The 19144-nt window shown below is 45.2% G+C and overlaps 1 protein-coding gene across 3 annotated transcripts in view; it reads left to right on the forward strand.

Moving 5' to 3' along the window:
* Positions 1-2157: 2157 nt before the first annotated feature.
* The window catches only part of LOC137434005 (zinc transporter ZIP5-like), an 88217-nt gene continuing 71230 nt past the window's right edge, over positions 2158-19144 (forward strand). Inside the window, exon 1 of one of the 3 annotated variants that reach the window (XM_068126586.2) lies at positions 2158-2274. In XM_068126586.2, coding sequence (XP_067982687.2) covers positions 2192-2274 — 83 coding nt within the window. In that variant the 5' untranslated portion in view covers positions 2158-2191. Of the gene's footprint in view, positions 2275-3642; positions 3691-11211; positions 11261-19144 lie in introns of those variants that run through there. The other 2 variants (XM_068126587.2, XM_068126588.2) reach the window with 2 other exon arrangements.

Here is a 19144-nt window from a genome sequence, read left to right on the forward strand (position 1 = left end):
TTCACGTCTATATTTCGAAATTGATGCTCGTTGTCAACAAGTCTATTCAATCAGTCTCTGATTGCACTGAGTTCATAACCATTGCCACTTTTCAGTCCAACTTCTAACTCAGACACGATATCGCCCCATGCACGCTGCTTAGAGTTCAGCTCCGGTGGTTCGCCAGTTGAACGTGAAGCATGCTCGAACTTTTGGAGGTATCATGTCATGCAAGGTTTGTGATAATACAAGTCAGCTCCAAAAACTGCATGCTCATCCTGGAGGTCACAAATTAGACTGAAAATGTCATCCTAGAAGAAGTTTGCTGCTTCTAAAAGTGAAGTAGCACGATTCGACTCAGATATACGATATTTTGTGAAGTCCCGTTTGTATGACTTCTTGTCACAAATGATGCAGTTCATCAAGTAGTTAACCCTTCGCGCATCTGCAGGATTTGGAGGTGAACGTACAGCACAGTGAGAACGAGTCGCAACCCCATGTGGACTGCCAATTTCTTCTGAGGATAGCGGTGTGTTCTGCGATTTCCCTCCTTTCTGGATGCATCTGAGCAGATTTGCATTGGTGTACTTCTTGTAGCACTCGTTTGAAACATGATAGAAGAAGTCACTCTCAGCTGGCATCAGTTTTATGCATTTTGTTAGAGTCGTTTCGTGTGTCACTAGCTTCCCGTATTCGTTTACTTACACCCATTGGGTGTGCTGATCAGTTTTTCCTGCGTTGGCTGTTGACAAATCACACACTTTGTCTGGTCAAAATCACCAGCTCCAGACCCTGAAAGCCGTACAGATTCCATTGCTGATTGTTGATTAGGAATCGTCTTCAGAATTTATCTGAAAAGATAAGAAAAAAGCGGATTACAAACGGGTTGATTCGTTAAAGGAAGTTCTTTAAATGTACCAATTACAAAAAAACAAAACACCAATTTCGTGATGGACACCCTAACTAATAACTGACATAGGTTCTTACCCAATCAAAATTAAAATAGACTAATCATGATCCTTGTCCATGAAAACATAGGTGTGGATTCATTGTACATTGAGCTGTGGTGCAAGTGGATCGAGGCATAAGGGAAAACAAGATTTTTCAGTTTTGTTTTCAATTAATTTGAATATCAAAAGATGGTATGTATACTCATTGATAACCCAAATTATGATGCTAGCAGTCACCCTAGATAAGTTTTAAACATTCCAATCAATGTATGCATGTTCAATTACTACTTTTAAGAGGCTATGTTAATCATATATTTATTCTTCGAGTAAATTACCCATTTTAAGGCCAATTTTTGATCTAATTTGCATATTTATGACATCATAATGACTCCAATCATAACAAAACCAACCTTATCATAAACCTTGACCCTGAAAACATGGGTATAGACACCTTGTTTGTTAAGTTTGGATGTGTATTGGCCGAGTTATTGAGAAAATAAGAATTTCTCTAGTGGGGGGTAAGCGAAAATATTTGTGGGGGGTCTGTAGCAAAACGTATACACATTTGGGCCTGTCACCCAAACTTTTTTGAAAGGCCTTGATAGGAACAACAATAAAATCATGGCTGAGTTCGTGCATTTACGATTAACACGAACTCCCCCCTAGAGCCAGTAGTAACTGAAAAGACATCCTGGCGAGGGTCTGCAATCCCTGATTGCTCTTTCTTGTTTGGTATTTGGTTTAACATGTATCTCTTCTTCTGGTTGAATGCTGAACTTTCCGTGCATGTGCAGCTTTTACATACGCGGCGCAGGAAGCAGCCACCTGAAACAGGAGACAGACGAACGCACAAACAGACACCACGATTCGCATTAAATTATAGATTCCTCACGTCAAAAACATCAGGATGATAGTTTGTAGATCCTGTTGTCTCAACAACTTGATCCTGTAGAGTGCAGACTACCCAAAGCATGCTGCACTCAAAGATATATTGTAATGCAGATGTATTTGAAATCCAGTTTGATCATCAGTCGATGTTTTTTGAGCCAACATAATCTCCTCACAGCAATAATGGCCGAAAGAAGATGAGCATTGTGGATTTTGCCTCATCGCCTGCAATTTAAAGTGACACCTGTGGCCTCACATGGTTATAACATAATATGATGTCACTTCTCAGAAGGTAACCTCACTTATTGCCTTTTGTGTGCCAACAAGAATCACTGGAGATAAGAAGGGCATTAGCACTGCACAAAGTACAGCCCATGTGTATGAACAGTTTATGCACAACAACCAAAGCTACAGGTTCAAAACCACAAAGCTCGAGAGGGACGGTCGAGGCTTTAAGGTAAGAGCGGCTTACCTAATAATTACATTGTGTTCGGAAATGTCTGCAAAACGTCTGTTACCTTGCAATATATGAAGGAGAGACAAAAAAGGATTTCTCCCAACCTGGAAGGAATGCCTCTGTGGTGCAGGTGTTCAACTTTTTAGATATAGTATTCTCCAGCTAGTGTCATGCAATCGCTCCTGTGGCACAGGTGTTCAACTTTTTAGATATAGTATTCTCCATCTACTGTCATGCAATCGCTCCTGTGGCACAGGTGTTCAACTTTTTAGATATACTATTCTCCAGCTAGTGTCATACAATCGCCACTGTGGCGCAGGTGTTCAACTTTTTAGATATACTATTCTCCGGCTAGTGTCATGCAATCGCCCCTGTGGCGCAGGTGTTCAACTTTTTAGATATACTATTCTCCGGCTAGTGTCATACAATCGCCCCTGTGGCACATGTGTTCAACTTTTTAAAAATAGTATTCTTCAGGTAGTCATGCAATCGTGCGAGCAATTGATGAGTTTCCTGATGCCATTTGAACAGAGGTCGTGTTTTCGGGTCTTCCTGCCTTTAGAAAAGGCAAAGCTTTTTGACTTCCTCCGTACACCCCTGTGGCACAAGTTATATTTGTAAGTCTAGATGTGACCGAGTGCTTACAGGAAAGCAAAATTAGCTACTTGAGTGTTCTATTGATTTTCATTCACTTACCTGGGCCCCATTTGAGACGCACGCTTTTTTAACGTCAAAAGAGACACTCTCCTGACATCGTTTTAATTGAAACTGGAAGTAATGTTTGTGGCATCGCCATATTTAATCCCACTGGAGGCATCCATGTTAGTGATGATTATTGATCGATTATTGATGTTGGGTGACCTCTGTAAGATCTGCAATGCTCTCTGGGACATGGCTCATCTTGATTTTATTAGTGCGAGTGGTATCTCAAATAAAACCTACAAAGGTTGAACTTTTTTTTTGCAGAACAAGATATGCATAATTATAAATTGCAGGTGATTGATGCTTGATCGCCGACGGTGTAAGTTTTAAAACTCGCTTGATATCGTCAACACCGATGACCGATAATCATGATACATGCACAGCACCTGTTTGCAGAGATGCAGTGCCCTCGTATATCTGAGCAGGAATTTACTATTCAGCCAGGGTACCTGCACTTAAGGGTCTGTTGTTTTCAAATAGTACTGGTTGATTCATTGATTGATTGATTGATTGATCTATCGATCCACAACAGAAGGCAAGAGTCTTCAAACCCTCGGCAAACCAACCCCCGCAGAACACACACGCAGCATGCAACTTGGGATCATCTGGCTCTCTGGCTCTGTCTCTCTGTCTCTGTCTCTCTGTCGCCCCCTGCCTGCTGTTGCAATTTGGGTGTGGCGTCATGGCCGCCGTATACAACTGCTCTGTTTTGTGGTGAGCCCTCTGTGTGTTTTTCGCCTCTCCTGCCCTCCCCTGCCCCCCTCCCTCTCCTTTTCCTTTTCCATCCTGTGTGCTTTGGCATTTTTTGTTTTCATCCGTTCTACACCTTTGTCTTAGAGAGAGAGAGAGGGGGAGAGAGAGAGAGAGAGAGAGAGAGAGAGAGGATTGAGAGCGGGCCCATTTTGGGTGCGGCCTACTGGCTTTGACGGCGCTTTGTAAGCCTTTTTTTGTGCTTACAATGCACGTTTGTTATTTATTTTAGTTCGATTTATTTAGGTTTGGTACCTTCTTGTCCTGTTCGGACAAGTGGGGGAGGGCGGGTGGGGGAGGGTGTTAATTTGCTGATATGGTGAATACACGCTCTCGGTTAGAGGCTTTCGATAGTCTAACGAGGAAGCATGCATTTGTGTGTGTTCCACCAGAAGGAGTCCTCACTGAGGATGCGGTACTCTCAGTGGGGAAAATAATCGGGTACGAACATGTCCGAGCTGCCTCACGAATGAATCAAAAAGTTATTTTCGTGTCCGAGGAAAATTTTGTTCACGACGTCGTGAGTGCAGGTTTAACCAGAGAGTGGTATTTTTATATTAGCGTCCCCCATGGATACTCCAGCGATGAAAATCGTCGTATCAAATGTATCATTTATATTTTAGGCCAAAAAAAAATATTGCTGGTCTCTGGTCAGACCAAAGTTCCAGAATTGATGTGGCGATGCGGTTTTTTTTTTTGGGTTTTTTTTGAAAAGCATGGATTGCACATATAGAGGTTTTTTGTGTCCTCATGCCTTGCGGTCCTCCTCTGAGAGAAATTAAAGACAGCCATTGGGACTTGTAGGCCTTTTTTTTGTAAATAATGAACACAAGCTTAAGTTATTTTAAAATGTATTTATTCTGAAAATCATTAAGTTCTTCAAGCATATTATAGACTGCTATTTCATTCTCGAGATCGCCTCGTCGTACCGTTAAACATTCCAATGCGTCGATCGTGTCAACACTGCGCATGCGCAAGTGGTCTAACAGGCCGATGGTCTCCCATGATCTCTTCTCCCAGTCCACCAGATTATCACAGACACTTACAACTTCATGACAAACGAGATAGGACCCAGGCCGAACTAACGAGACCACCCGCAGCTCTCTAGGCCTTCTGGTTGCTTCACACGAACCCGATGAAGAACGGCTTCGTTTCAATAAATGACAATATCCAGCCGATAGAGGCCTTGCATCGCGTGAGCGTCGTCCATGGCAACCGGTTCCGGCAGCCATCTTGGGTGGCATAAACAACATGGCGGGAAAGCTGTCGTTTGTTCAGACGGTCCTGTCAGTTTACGCCCATAGCTTGCCCGTTGAGGTGTTTTCGCGGTATTGCGAGAAACTGAGGCTATGTCATCTGCCTGTGGACCCGTGTGGACCCACAAGTATGCCACACACACTCCACAGTCCACACACACTCCACACGTATGCCACAATTACGCCACACACACTCCACAAGTACGCCACACACACTCCACAAGTAAGCCACACGTACGCCACACGTACACCACAAGTACGCAACACGTACGCCACACGTATGCCACATACACTCCACACGTACGCCACACGTATGCCACAAGTACGCCACACGTATGCCACACACACTCCACATGTATGCCACACGTACGCCACACACTCCACACGTACTCCACACGTACGCCACACGTATGCCACACACACTCCACACATACGCCACAAGTACACCACACGTACGCCACACGTACGCCACACGAATGCCACACACACTCCACACGTACGCCATAAGTATGCCACACACACTCCACAGTACACCACATGTATGCCACACACACTCCACAAGTATGCCACACGTACGCCACACACACTCCACACGTACGCCACATGTACGCCACACACACTCCACACGTATGCCACACACACTCCACACGTACGCCACAAGTACGCCACACACACTTCACACGTATGCCACACACACTCCACACGTACGCCACACACACTCCACAAGTACGCCAAACGTACTCCACAAGTACGCCACACACACTCCACAAGTACGCCACACACACTCCACAAGTACGCCACACGTACGCCACACACACTCCACAAGTACGCCACACGTACGCCACACACACTCCACATGTACGTAACCAAATGCCTAATCCTGCTTTTCGCTTCGCGAGCGAAGGTAACAACCTCATGAGCCATATTCTCACCTGAGCGTTGCAGTCAAGGCAGCCATGAATCCGTTTTAGCGCGTTGTGTCGTCCGGAAAACTGTAGAATGACAAGCCCGATCCCTTATGAAATCGGGCTGTACATCCGACAGCACAACAACTCTTTACCATCGTGTAGGGGGCAATTTATATGTGAGACGAGTTTAAAATTGCCGCCATTACGTATGGTGGCAGAAGCAATGTTTTGCCACCCAAGCGGTCAGGTGACGAAGACGATGACGTCACATGCAACTTCCCTATTGGATTCATGACGTCACGGCACACAAAACTACTCAATTCTTTGGAACGGCTGGTTGGATTTGGACAAACTAAACGCAGTTTTGTAGGGGAGAACCGTGCGCGAACGTCGATACTTTGAAAAAAAAAATTGTTGACGCGCAGGGTCAAAATCGATGCGCGCGCTGACCAGAACCCGGAAATATATTTTTCTCGGCCTTATATCAAGCGACAAACTAATGTCAGTCCTTTCTCGGTATGGAACAGTTGTGTCGAGAATGTCCATGATCCCCCTGAAGAGCCGAGACGAGAGGATAAAACACGTTATGAGTTTCCGTCGACAAGTTTACATGGTAGGCCCCCTACTTCCCGATCGTGGAGACACAGGGTTAAATATTTCATTTAAAGTAAAATCCGACGATCGGGAGTATCAAAATCAAATGTCCGCCTCGTCAGCCTCACTAACGTGCTTTCACTGTGGAGCCTTTGGTCACGTTAAACGTTTCTGTCCCAAGGTTTCGTGTTCAAAAAGTGTGGGGAAAATGGCCACGCATACACCGATTGTAAAAAGGATAAGAATACTCGTGTTCCTATTAAACCGACTGCAGTTAATCCTGTGAGTTTACCGGTTCCTGCTGTTCCCTCCTGCAGTGAGACGAACAATAGCAGCATCGATGCGCATGTCCCGAGTCTTGAAAACGATCGCACTTCACTTCCTGTCACAGAAACCGAAGCGACCCCAACTCGCACAACCTTTGCTGCGATTCCCTCATGTAGTGAAGGAATGGAGGAGGACCCTATTAGTGGTTCTAAAAAACGAAGGGCGTTGGTTGCTAATTTTTCTACCAGTAATCCCAAAAAGGTGGTTTTGGAGAAGGCCAGTGTAGCTGAACACACACCCCAATGTGTTCCTCATGCTTCCATCGGGTTTGGAAAAAAGGATGGTGAATCGGGTGCTGCAATTGAGGATAATATGTCTGAAAGTTTGTGTACCAACTCTGTGTATACAGATTGTTATATGGGTGAAATAAGTGGCAACGCTGAAGACGTTGATAAATCCTCGAACGAACCGTAACGATCATTAGTCAGTGTGAACGAGCAGACAGTGACTGACTTATCCCTCCACAGTGCTGCTCTACCGATGCAGATTCAAAACTGTGTCACCGAGTCGCTCATCGATTCGGTAGATTGTGCTCCACAAGAGGATGAACCCGAGGTTTCAACTTCTGACGAGCACAAATATCACCATGGCATCGTGGATCGCACAGTGGAGCTCTCCAGCGAATCCCCAGAGATACTGACAATTCCCATAGTGACCACGGAGGCCGACATCCTCGATCCCGGAGGGACCTTGTCAGACTTGTCGGAATCTGATGAGGATGACGAGGTGCCCGAGTTGTCTCAGTCTCAGTTGAGTCAGCCAATGATATCTCCTCAACTAGTACTTTCTAGTTTATTTTTTAAATGAAACCTATAGACAGCGAAATGTAGTTTAATCAGGGATACATTTCCTGATTTAAGTTCATTTATTCAATCAGCAAAAGAAATAACGAAAAAGGCCAAAGAATTTCCACTAACAAGGTCACAGTTTCACCGACTCAGGAAAATTATTACAAAAGCCGGTCTTGAGATTTCGCAACACCCAATCAAACCTTTTGATAAGGAATGAAACAAATTACCTTTGGCACCTTGAACATTAACGGCGGAGGTGCAAACCCAAACCGCCAAACTCAAGTGCAAAGTTGGTTTCGGCGCAAAAATGTCGATGTACTTTTATTGCAGGAAACACATCATCCAGAACGTAGAATATGATTGGTGTCGTGTTTTTGGGGGAGCAGTGGGCAGGTTTTTGGGGGGCAGAGGGCTTTTTTAGCAACATGTCTTCTCTTTCGGCAGGTGTTGCTTTCGTACTTTGTTGTGTCGTAAAGTATTCCAAGAATGAAGAATTTAGTAAGGTCCAACAGTTTTATTCAATCCAACATCGAACGCACGCCTCGTTGCCATCCTCTCCACGCTCCGTCCTCCACCCGGAACTCCTCCTCTTATTGACCACGCCCCCTCTAGCATAGCTTCTATGCACATCACCACATGTCCCCCTTTCTTTAACCACATGCATACCATAACTCAGTGACCAACAATATATGTAGTTAACTAGAAGATGAAATGTAGTAATGCCACAGCATGTATTAATCATTAAACAAGTAATAATAGACATGCAACAGTTTATCATAGCTTCTTTTTCTTACTCCCTAAGAACTTTAGATTACATCATCACATAATCTCGTGTCCAGTCCGGAGGTCTGCGAACTCTGGCATCCCGGTCGACCGGCACAGATTCTGATGTGTCTTGAGCTGGTGGTGCGGTGATGCCAGGAAAGAGTCGTTGCTCGGTATCGTCTCTTTCATTTCCTTGACAGGCAGATGCTAAATGAGAAGCATTCCAGATCCGTCCATCGGACAGTTTGTACGTGTGAGATCCTCTTCGCTCCATAACTTGGAGGGGCACTGAAAATTTAGATTGTCCCTTTCGGAGGATGCCAGGTTTCCTCACTGGGACGAAGGAGCCACATTCAAAGTTCACATCCTTTGCCCCCCGCCGTTTGTCGGTGTACGCCTTTTGCTTGTTCTGCTTCTCTTGTACTGTGAGTGCTGTCTTTGTCTTCTTTGGCATCTGTAACCCAGATACATGAAGCTTGGTGTGCATCTCTCTCCCATGAAGCAGTTCAGCAGGTGATCGCTGTCTTGTGGCATGTTGGGTTGCCCGGTATGTTTGAAGAAAGTCCGTTGTAAATGTTTTCCAGTCTTTCCCCTAGATGTTAGCAGTGAGCAAGCTTTCTTTTAAGCTTCGATTGAATCGTTCTATTTCTCCATTCGTTTGCGGGTAGTAGACTGCTGACTTTCTGTGTGTAATGTCTGTCTTTCAGAAAGGTTTCAAATTCCCGAGAGGTGAATTGTGAACCATTGTCGGATATCAACTCTTTTGGGTTACCTTCTCTGCTGAAGACAGGTGACAGGAACTTGGTCACTGTAGTGGAAGTGACCTGGGAGGTGAAGGCAATTTCTGGCCATTTGCTAAAGTAATCGATGAGTGTGATAGCGAAACGACAGTCCAGTGGTGCAGAATTGAAGGGCCCCACTATGTCGATTGCCAGTTTCTCCCAAGCTGCGTCAGGATAAGGAAAAGGCAAGCGGCGCAGCTTTTCCTGGACTTGAGCCACATTGGGTCGTATTTTAACGAGATGAATAAACCCCTTTGCACAGCCCAGGGTGTCCTCCTTGCTGTCACCTGTAACATTTGCGACTGGAGTTCGATTTGCCCTGGTTTCGGTGGTGGAGGTGATGCTACCATTCAGCAATTGCATGTCAAGTGCAGCAACCAGGTCTCTGCCCAGAATGGCAGTGCCGCTCCACACTATGTAGAATTCAGCAGGTGCACAGTGATTCTCGAAAGTCACATAAGCTTGCAGGCAACCCCGCACAGGATTCGGATTTCTCAGGTAGCTAACCAGGTGTAGTTTTGGTTCAGTCAGTGACACATTATTGAAACATTGCCTGTAGACAGATTCAGGAAGTATCGATACTGCCGAGCCTGTATCTAACATTAGTTCAATGTCCATGGGCTCTCCCCCGGCAGCAGTAACATATACATTGCACATTATCTTATCAACATCTGAAGTCCTATTGTCTACACTCAACACATTCACGACAGGTACAGTCACTTCGTGAACGTGTTTTGAGCTCCGGCATACTTTAGCAAAATGTCCTCTCTTTTTGCAGCGGTTGCACTGTGTATCCTTTGCTGGGCATCCATAGTCATTAGCTGTGTGGTTTACAGAACCGCACCTGTAACACGTCTTCCCTTGAGCCAGTTGGGATCGCTGATCTGAAATACCTCTCCCAGCGAGTCTAAAGGGTCTTTTGCTGCTCTGAAAATCCTGTGTCTGCACAGGGTGTATGGCCTGTATAGTGCGAGCAGCCCCTTGGCCTATGATCTTGGCCTCCGCCATTGCCGACAGTCTGTGTAGCAATGGTTATAGCTTTCTGTAATGTCAGTCCCGTTTCTAGCAGTAACCGCTCTCTAATGCGAGGTGAATTTGTTTTCTCGACCAGCTGGTCCCGGATCATTTCATCTGCCAGCTCTCCAAACTCACATGTGACGACCATCTCCCTTAATGAAGCAATGTATTGTGACGTAGGCTCGCCATTTTGCTGACCACGTTGCCGAAATTCATATCGTTCTGCCACGACATTAACTCTTGGGACCAAAAAATTATTCAAGGCCCCAAGTGCAGTCTCATAGCTATTATCAGCTACTGTTCGTGTATAGAAGAGTGTCTGACCTTCGGTGCCCAAGCAATGTATCAAAAGTGCGCGCTTTCTCGCATCAGCAAGTGTAGTCTCCTGTATCACCAGCACGTAGTTTTCAAAGACACGAGTCCAGGCCGTAAAAGGCATCGAAGGCTCACCCGGGTTTTGCAGAAAGGGTGTCGATGGATTCAAGTTCAATCCCATCCTCATCGCCAGTTTGTTGTGTCATAAAGTATTCCAAGAATGAAGAATTCAGTAAGGTCCAACAGTTTTAATCAATCCAACATCGAACGCACGTCCCGTTGCCATTCTCTCCACGCTCTGTCCTCTACCCGGTACTCCTCCTCTTATTGGCCACGCCCCCTCTAGCGAACCTTCCATGCACATCACCACATACATAGACCACGGCTAGTACCTGAGTCAATCCTCTTCCAGAGATTGTTAAAGGCCGATTCAGCTCTCTTGAACTGGTGGTTAATAATTTCCATTTCACATTATTCAATGTGTACACACCTAGTGAGAGTACAGAATGGAAAGCTTTCTTTGCGTCTGTGATTAATCACCTGCAGACTGTTGATCTAAACCAATGCGTGTGTATCGGGGGTGATTTTAACTGTACCTTTGAACCTGTAATGGACAGGAACTCGACAGAACCTCATCCTGAATCATGTATTGATTTATCCCTTTTCCTTTCTCGGGTTGGTTTTCTAGATGTATGCAGGGTACTTTTCCCCAATGAACCTCAGTTTACCTGGAGCCGCATTACCAGTGGAAGAGTGTCCTTTGCAAGACTCGACTGATGGTATATAAACTCACCTTTTAGAAACGCTATAGTCTCTCCGGATTATTTTCCGTCAATATTCTCAGACCATCATTTAGTAACTATGGGGTTTCTTTTTCCTCAGTCAATAAATAAAAGTGCATACTGGAAATTTAATACCAGTCTTCTAGAAGATGGTCTATTTAAAGAAGCTTTCTAAGTTTTCTGGGCGAATCAAATCCTAAGAAAGCCCTCTTTTTCTTCAGTAAATATTTGGTGGGACAATACGAAAACCCAGATTCGGGTGTTTTGTCAACAATTTAGAGCAAACATTACAAATGTTAAGCATATAACAATGACTTGTTTGGAAGCTGACATTGTACAGCTCGAAGGTAAACTGGCTAAGAATAATAATGCAAGAAACCACCAGTTATTACTAGAAAAGAAGACTCAGTTGAGAGAGTTAATCCAGGAGAAAGCAGCAGGGTTGTTACTCAGACTAAAGGGCCTATCTCATTGGCCTGGAGACTAGGTGGCGACCTGGTGGCGACTCGAGTCTCCGCTGGTTGCGGAGACGTCTCCACGACGTCTCCTGGAGACTAGCCGGGTCTCTGGGAAGTCGCGGGAAATTCAAACATGTTCGATTTTTCGGTGACGTCGCGGAGACTAATTTTGTCCGCGACTGGGGAGACGTCTCCGCGACGTCTCCGTGACCTGCTGGAGACCAAGGAGACTGAGGAGACATTGCGGCGACGTTGCGGCGACGATGCGGCGACGTCCCCACGACGCTGCTTGACGCTGCTTGGCCCACTTTAGAGACCACGTGACTGAGCGCGTGCTGGCATCATCGAAACGCCTTCACTCCTGGTCCAAGTCAGGTACAGGATCCGGTCAAGGTCTTCATCATTTGGTGCTTTTTCCTGCTATTGCTGCTGCTCCTTGTACTGCCTTGGAAGAGGCCCCACCATCTTGTCTTGCCAGGGGACAGCTCCAACTCCAGAGTAGTACTGTCCTTCCACCATGCCACCCAAGGGCAGTGGGGGCCGGAAGGGCAAGAAGAAGGAGGATGAAGCAGTTGTAGCAGCTTCAGCGCAGTTTGTGGATGCTGAAGCAGCAGTTGATGCTAGAGAAGATGAGGAACATGGTTCCAGCGGCGATCCGACTAGAAAACAATATGATTGGAAAGAGGGGCATCAAGAGGCAATGGCTGACTTCTGGGAGGATCATCCGGAATTTTACGATAAATCATATGCAAGATACAAAGATAACCAATACAAGAAAGCAGCGGTTGAAACCTTCCTTGTTGATATGCAGAACATCTTCGAGGAGATCAAGAAGCCCCTACCTACATGTGAGTGTATATTTAAATTGCATTGAATTTATATTTAATTGCATTAAAATAAATACATGCAAAAATATGTAAAAAATGTAGCGAAAGGAGTAGTGATGAATATCATCACCCTGGCGTAGACGTCACCCTGGCGTCGCCTTGGTGAGAGCGCAAGCCATTTTTTGGTCTCCCGAGTCGCCCGAGTTGCCCGAGTTGCCGCGACTGATCAGTCGCGGCAGTCGCGGCGACGTCTCCACCAATGAGATAGGCCCTTTAGGGTTAAGAACTTAACGGTTTTAGATACCCCTAGTAAAGGATTTTGTTTGTCTGGATTCTGTCAGTAAAGCACTCAAGAACATTTTTTCTGTAATTGATCCTGGCGGAGCTGTTGTTGTAAATCCCAGAGACAGACGGTTATGTGTTCAAGATTTCTTTTCCAAACTGTTTTCAAAACAGGCTGTTTGTGATGAAACAATGAGACGTTTAACCTCTCACCTATCCTCGTTAACTGAGCCCCAGCGGCTGGATATGGACTCGCCAATTACGCTCGAGGAGTTAACGCAAGCCCTGGCTGGAATGGACTCGGGTAGAGCCCCTGGAATCTATGGTCTGCCGGCTGAATTTTATGTGGAATTTTGGGAACTGTTCGGTCCAGAACTGATGCATGTTCTTGAATCATCACTTACTCATGGAGAATTGCCTTTAAGTTTAAGAAGAGCGGTGATGTCCCTTCTTCCAAAGGCTGGTGATTTGCGACACATGAAGAATTGGAGACCTGTTTCTCTACTATGCACTGATTATAAAATCCTTTCAAAAGTTCTGGCGAATCGAGTTTAAAAGGTAATTAGCGATTTGGTTCACCCTGATCAGAGTTATTGTATCCCAGGTAGATCCATGTATGATAACATATTTTTCATTAGAGATCAGATAGATGGCAACTCTGTGCAGAATGACTTTGGTATAATCTTTCTTGATTTAGAAAAGGCTTTTGATAGCATCGGTCACGTCTTTTTGAATCATGTGCTTGAAGCTGGTGGATTTGGAGCTAATTTCAGAACGTATATTGCTTTATTGTACAATAATATATTCAGTTTAGTCGAGGTGAACAATGAGCTTTGTTCTCCCATACAGGTTCAAAGGGGGGTAAGGCAAGGTTGCCCTGTCTCCGGCTTACTATTCACCCTTGTAATGGAATCACTTCTCGTGTTACTAAGGAATAACGTTTCTTGAATGAGTATATCTCCTGAACATCCTCCAGTTGTCATATCGGCGCATGCTGATGATGTTGCAGTCATTGTTAAAAACAATAACGACATTGCAGCTCTTGCTAAGTGCCTACAGTTGTTTGGTTTAGCTTCCTTGTTGAAGTGCAACTGGGAAAAGAGCAAAGCGTTATGGGTTCCCTCTGTCAGGAACAGTGCATCTGGAATGGCGCAAGGCCTCCAATACACCTTCCTGCAAGTTTAAAGTTGGTGGATGAAGGTGTTCGCTATCTTGGAGTGTTTATTGGATCCCCACAGTACGGCCAGAAGAACTGGGAAGGTGTTGCTGAACGCGTAAAAAAGAGATTGAGTAGGTGGAGGAGAGCCCTGCCTCACCTTTCGTATAAGGGCCGAGTTTTGGTAGTCAATAATCTAGTCGCCTCCTTCTTGTGGCACAGATTCATCTGCCTGCAACCACCAGAAGGCTTGGTGAAGGAAGTGCAAAGGCAACTGTTGGAGTTCTTTTGGGGAGGTCATCACTGGTTACGGCCAAACGTTGTATGCCATCCATTGGCCGAGGGTGGCCAGAGTATGGTAGACGTCAGGAGCCGTATAATGGCCTTTTGGCTATGCTCTGTGCAATAACTTTTGGCGAAAGAGCAATTACCAAACCATGTTTTGGCCACCCACATTTTGCAGCAAGCTGGCGGGCTGGGATATGGCCGCGAATGTTTCTTGGTCCTGCTTCAACAAGTTGACATATCTCCTCTTCCTGTTTTTTATCAGAGTGTGTTGAATGCTTGGCAGAACCTCAGTGTGCCGTCAAGAAGACAACTACGACATCCATATGTTTGCACAAGAGCCTTTGTTCTGCAATCGGCTTTTCCCTAACATGCCCAAAAGTAGGGACCTCTGCCAGCATTTCATAATTGCCGGCATCACAAAAGTATGGCACCTCCGGCAAGTTTCATGTTGCGGGTGGAAATCAGCTCGAGAAGTAGCCAAGCTAGCAGGAATTCGGTCCGAAAGAGTGACTGCAAAAGTGCTGAGAGAGGTGATATGAATAGGGGTACAGCTGAGAGTATGCTGGTCCCACGAGCTCGAACCATTGCACGATGAGTGGGTTTTTCCTGGGTTATTGGTGCACTTCAAGTCGGAAGACTTACCCCCCGGTTAGCATGGGGTTAAGCCCCTTTCAAGAAACTAGCAGTAAAGAGCTATACAAGTCATGTGTCAAGTTACTGCTGGGGGATACGCCGCTAAATGGAGTAATCCGGTGGAAGAGACTGTTGCCTGTGGGACCCCCCTCTGCACCTGTATGGGACTCCATGTATAGCAAGCACATAAGTAAAAGATCTAGTGATCTCCAATGGAGACTGATCCACTGGATAGTCCCCTCCAATAAGTTAATCAACCATTTCTCTCCGACATCCATATGTTGCCCGTTCTGCATATGTACGGAGGACGTGTTTCACGCCTTCATTAATTGTGTGACATTGGTTCCTTTGTTTCGATGGTTTAATCTTGTGGCACACAGAATGAATGTTGTTTTCTCGTTGCGTTCTTTTATTTTTGGCTTTAATAGTTTAATACCAAGTCAAGCAAGGAAAACATGTTAATGAGGTTTCTTGTCGCAACAGCAAAGCTGACAATATATCTCTCAAGAAGGGAGAAATTGAACGGTAAACCTGTCAGGGAATGCAATGTTATGTTGTTTTTCAATGCCCTCGTGTCAGCAAGACTTAAACTAGAGTTTTGTTCCTATAAGGATGCAAACAATCTTCATGAATTCACTAACACTTGGTGTCATGAAGGGTTGTGTGAGGTTCGTGAGAACCAACTGTTAATATTTTTGTAGTTTTTGTAGTTTGTATAAAGTTAATGGTTTATTTTTTCAATTTGTGTGCCGTGATACTTCTGGAACCTTTTCGTTTCATTGCTTTTCATGTATTTATGGTTGGTGTAAATATATAAAAAACATTTGTATTAATTTGATAATAAAAGGACTTCAAAAGACTCTCTCTCTCTCTCTCTCTCTCTCTCTCTCTCTCTGTGTCTCTGTCTATGTCTCTGTCTCTCTTTCTCTCTCTGTCTCTGTCTCTCTTTCTCTCTCTGTCTCTGTCTCTTTTTCTGTCTCTGTCTCTCTTTCTCTCTCTGTCTCTGTCTCTCTTTCTCTCTGTCTCTGTCTCTCTTTCTCTCTCTCTCTCTCTCTCTCTCTCTCTCTCTCGCGCCCCCTGCTGGTCGTTGGTGAGTCGTGCGTGGGTGTGGCAATCATGGCTGCTGTGTGTGAGGAGCTGTGAGTACTGTGTTGTGTTGTTGCCTTTCCCGTCCCCCTTTTCACTCCCTCTGTGTCCTTGTACGTGTTTATGAAGTTTTCCCCGTGTTTTTCCTTCTTTGTTGAGACAGGAGAGAGAAAGAGAGCGCGCATGGTGAGTTTGGTGCGAGTCCTAAAGAACCTTGTGTTCTTCGGGCCTGTGCTCTGCTTGCCGTGTTCTTCACTATCGTCGTTTATCGGCTCCCTTATTCTATTTCTTTTCATTTTACCTTCGCCTGCAGGCTTTGCTTGCGATAGGTTCTATTTTGTTTTGTTTTTTCAAATATTTCCTTAGTTTTGGTTCATTTATCGCTATGGCAAACAGTCGTTTGCAGAACAGCATTTACGAGTCACTTACTCGTAAAAATGGGGTAATAGTTAGCCCACCCGACGGGGTTCGGGTCGATGACGTCGTGATGGGCTTGGGTGAACTCGTTGGTTTTGAAAATGTGTTAGCAGCTTCAAAGATGAACCAACGAGTTGTTGTTTTTCTTTCCGAGGAGCGCTATGTCGCTCAGGCGGTTGAAACTGGTTTGTCCTTACCGCCAGATATTTTCGTTAACGTTAGTATGTTGGACTCACCGGCGGTGAAAATCACTTTATCTAATTTACCGCCTTTTGTTAAAAACGAACAGATTTTGTCCGTTTTAACACAGTTTGGCACCGTGGTGTCAAAAATCTCCATGATTCCCTTCCGTTTGCGTTCGGATTCTACAGTCCGCCATATCATGTCCTTCCGGCGGCACTGTTACATGGTGTTAAAAAACAATGCTCAATCGCTCAATGCTTCAGCCACGTTGGTCGTTGAAAATCGAAATTATCGAATGTACATCGCAACAGAGACAATGACGTGTTTCACGTGTGGTGCCTTCGGACATTTAAAAGGTGCTTGTCCGAAGTGTGTATCCGGTGGCACATCTAGACAGTCAGGAGCAAATGCCGATCCTAGTGGCACATCTAGACGGACAGAACCAAATGTCGATTTTCGCAATGATAATGGCGCGTCTGGGACGGCAGATCAGCCTTCACATTCGAGCGCGGAAATCGATAATTCACCGGCTGATGACGCGGGTTTTACTACCGTGTCCTCCAGGAGGAGTTATAAAAGAGGAAGCGGTAATGAGGACATACAGGCGAGCGTTTCGAAAAAGATAGCGCCGTCGAACGAACGTAATGTTTCTTTTTTAGAAACAGAAGCCCCTGCAGCTGGTCTTCTGCTGCAGAATAGGTTCAGTGTGTTTGCTGAAATGGAAGAAGACGTTTCCGTTCATTCCTCTCATGAACAAGGACCAAGCGCAATGCCCCAAGATGTTGTGGTAACCCCCCCGGTTACTGAAACTAAAGTCAAGAACCACAAACCTGCTCTCGTCCCGCGCCCTGCTGACGATGAAGTGTCTGAAGTAATGGAGGCAGAAGAAGTAGCAGCTCCAGAAGGAGAGTGCAAAGCCTCTGATATAAAAACGTTAATCCCTGTTACGGTTTTTAAAACTCCCGCTGTGGAAACAGCTGCACCTTTAGTAGAAGACGATATTCCCGTTATGAGAGCATCGGTTTCGGTGTGTGGGGAAAAAAATGAAGACCTTTCGGATTACGACACAGATGGGGCCTCGTCGCTCGCCTCTAGTGCTAGCAGCGAGGTCTGGAATGACCCAGCAATAGCCAAGGAACTGGAGGGTGATGATGATTTATCACCCATGGAAATTCTAAAGTTTCTTCAGGACACCTTTCGAAAGAAAAAGGTTAAAATTACAACCTTCTTCCCGAACCTGTCTGGCTTTATAAACTCCTCAAGACGTCTCCTCCTTAAGGCTGAACAACTTGGTGTGACTGAGTCACAAGTATTTCGCCTGAGAAAGTGTGTATTGAAAGCTCGGAAAGAGCTACAAGCACACCCTAACTTCCCTGTACATGATAAATCTTCCCTACCTACACCATGACCTTCTCTGTTATAACTTTAAATATAAATGGGGGACGTTCACCCCTGCGTAAAGCTCAGGTAAAGCTGCTTGTCGAGCAAAAACATTTCGATGTTGTTCTTTTGCAAGAGACAAGATGTAGCTCTTCGTGCATGAGCGAATGGACTCGCATCATGAAAGGACAGTGGTTCTTTAGTAGCTTGACCTGTCCTAGTGCTGGAGTGGCTATTTATTTAAATCCTTCTTTCTGTCCTGAAAATGTCACTTTTAAGGAGATTACTAAAGGGCATTTAGTCTCAGTTAATTTCTTTTATAATGGTTACAAACACACTTTAATAAATGTATATTCACCCAGCACGAGCACAGAAAGATTAGTTTTTTTCACACAGTTAGAAATGTCCCTCACACACCTTGATTTTGATGGTCTTGTTTGTCTGTGTGGGGACTTTAATTGCACACTGTATCCCACCCTTGATCGTAATGGAGAAGAGCCCCACCCATCAAGTACAACACCCTTAAAGAGAGCATTGTCCAAATTCTCCCTTATGGATGTATGGAGACTCCAGAACCCATCTGCACGGCAATACACGTGGTGCCGATGTGCAAATGGCCGGTTATCTCTTGAAAGGCTAGACAGATTTTACATCAATAATGACTCTCTAAATGTCATAGACCATGTTGACACCACCCCAAGTGGTTTTTCGGACCATCACATGGTTGTTCTTCATATACTCTCCCCGGCTCGAAATCGTGGCACTGCCCATTGGACCTTCAATGTGAGTCTTCTGCAAGATGACGCTTTGCCTGTCGCCTTCCGAGCCTTTTGGGAAGCTTTACTACTACGGAAGCCTTCCTACTCCTGCCTCACACAATGGTGGGACAATGCGAAAACCCATATTAGGACCTTTTGCCAGCAATATAGCTCCTTTTGTACAAGGAATGAATCTGCGCTGCAATCTCTAATTGCCAAAGAAATATTGTCTCTCCAGTCAAGCCTTCCAGCTCCCAGTGCCGAAAGGACCAGTTCTCTAGTAGCAACGAAGAAAGCACTCCTTGCTCAACTCTGTGCAAAACAAGCCAGAGGGGCTCTAATAAGGCTACGAATGGAGAACTACAGCTCTATTGATACTCCTTCCAAGTTTTTCTTTGCTTTGGAAGCACGAA

The sequence above is a fragment of the Myxine glutinosa genome, chromosome 10, assembly GCF_964187855.1.
Source record: "Myxine glutinosa chromosome 10, kmMyxGlut1.1, whole genome shotgun sequence".
Taxonomy (NCBI): domain Eukaryota; kingdom Metazoa; phylum Chordata; class Myxini; order Myxiniformes; family Myxinidae; genus Myxine; species Myxine glutinosa.